We start from the raw sequence: 1,514 nt of genomic DNA, 5'->3' as shown, positions 1-1,514 counted from the left end.
CACACCCACACCAGTCTACAGTCTATACAATCATTGGTTCATCAACAGCAGCATGTTCTGGACCATCTTCACCTGAACAGAACCTGGAGATGTGAGAAAAGACAGAGGTGACGCCTGTGAAGACCATCACCCTCCTCTTCATATACACACACACACACATATATGTATACATATATATACAGATATATATGTATACATACACATATATACAGTATATACATATATAGAGTATATACACATATATACATATATATGTATACGTATATATGTGTATATACGTATACATATATACAGATATATATGTATACGTATATGTGTATATACGTATACATATATACAGATATATATGTATACGTATATATATGTGTATATATTCAGTTGAAGCGGCCGTGGAGCTGCTGGTGCACAGACGTTTGTAAACGAGGAGTCGAGTGTTTGACAGGAGGAGGAGACGCTGGTCTCTAACTGTGGTGAAACGTCACCACTGCTGCAAATACAGACAAACATAACCTGGGGGGTGGGGGGGTAAGCACGAGGAGGAGCACCCCATGGAAGAGTGTTCAAACCCTCAACCTTTAAATGTGGAATCAAACCCCCCCCCCCCCCCCGAGTGTCCTTTCTGCAGTGGGAGGGGGGCTGAGGGGCTGAGGCTCAACTGCTGGCTCCGGGTGTGTAGTGGCTTCAAGTAACAACAGCGAGTGTTTCGTAAGAGCAACATCGAGCACAATATTTAAGACTAAACTTGGAGAAAAAACAAACATTTGAACCAGTTGAAGTGTTTTCCTTAACGTATTAACCTAACCAGCCACTGGGGGCGACGTTCTCTAAAGACGTACGGTGTTGATCCGCAACGGTTGCACGTTTTTTCCATTTGCGTGGCTCTGGCCGGGACTAAAGTAGGGGACGACCCTGGGGGGGAACTTGTCTCTGTAGGTGTAGAGCCAGGACATGTCGTCGGCGTTGTAGAAGATGAGCAGACCTTTGGGGTAGTCCAGGTACACGCCCACCTTCTCCAGCTTGGTCTTGACGTTGAGGCGGGTCCAGGGCTCGGTGCAGGCGCTGTACTGGTTTCCGTCGTGCATGACGATGCAGTAGAAGCCTCGGCTGGGGCTGATCTGGATGCTGCCCTTGCGACTGACCGTCTCGTTGGCCACACCGATCATCCACTGGGTCTTCTCCGACACCATCACCTCCCAGTAATGGACCCCTGAGGCAAAGCCCTCGGCCCCCAGGACGGACACCTCCACGTCAAAGCGCCGCGGCGACTCCTGCAGCGGCTGAGGGTGGAGGTTCCCGTAGGCCACGATGGTACAGTCGTCTGAGAGGATCAGTCTTTGGTGGGCTGTGATGGGGTCAAGGGTCAGAGCTGCTGGTACTGATGAGAGAAGACAGAAGAGGGGGGGGGGGGGGGCAGCAGGGACCACAGCATCAGCGTCTGTTCAACATTCAAACTGGACCGGCTGGTATTTAAGAACCGGCTCATTTTGAAGTCAATACATTTGTTCACAGACTCC

The 1,514-nt window shown here is 49.7% G+C and overlaps 1 protein-coding gene across 1 annotated transcript in view; it reads right to left on the bottom strand.

Annotated features, from left to right (window-relative positions):
- Positions 1–329: 329 nt before the first annotated feature.
- The window catches only part of trim62.1 (tripartite motif containing 62, tandem duplicate 1), a 15,350-nt gene continuing 14,165 nt past the window's right edge, over positions 330–1,514 (bottom strand). Inside the window, exon 6 of the mRNA XM_008319637.3 lies at positions 330–1,375. Within this exon, the coding sequence (XP_008317859.1) occupies positions 825–1,375 (551 nt within the window). The 3' untranslated portion in view covers positions 330–824. The remainder of the gene's footprint in view (positions 1,376–1,514) is intronic.

Source organism: Cynoglossus semilaevis, chromosome 11, assembly GCF_000523025.1.
Source record: "Cynoglossus semilaevis isolate Cse_v1.0 chromosome 11, Cse_v1.0, whole genome shotgun sequence".
Classification (NCBI taxonomy): domain Eukaryota; kingdom Metazoa; phylum Chordata; class Actinopteri; order Pleuronectiformes; family Cynoglossidae; genus Cynoglossus; species Cynoglossus semilaevis.
The sequence above is the reverse complement of the archived record's forward strand: the minus strand, read 5'-3'. Positions and strand labels throughout refer to the sequence as shown.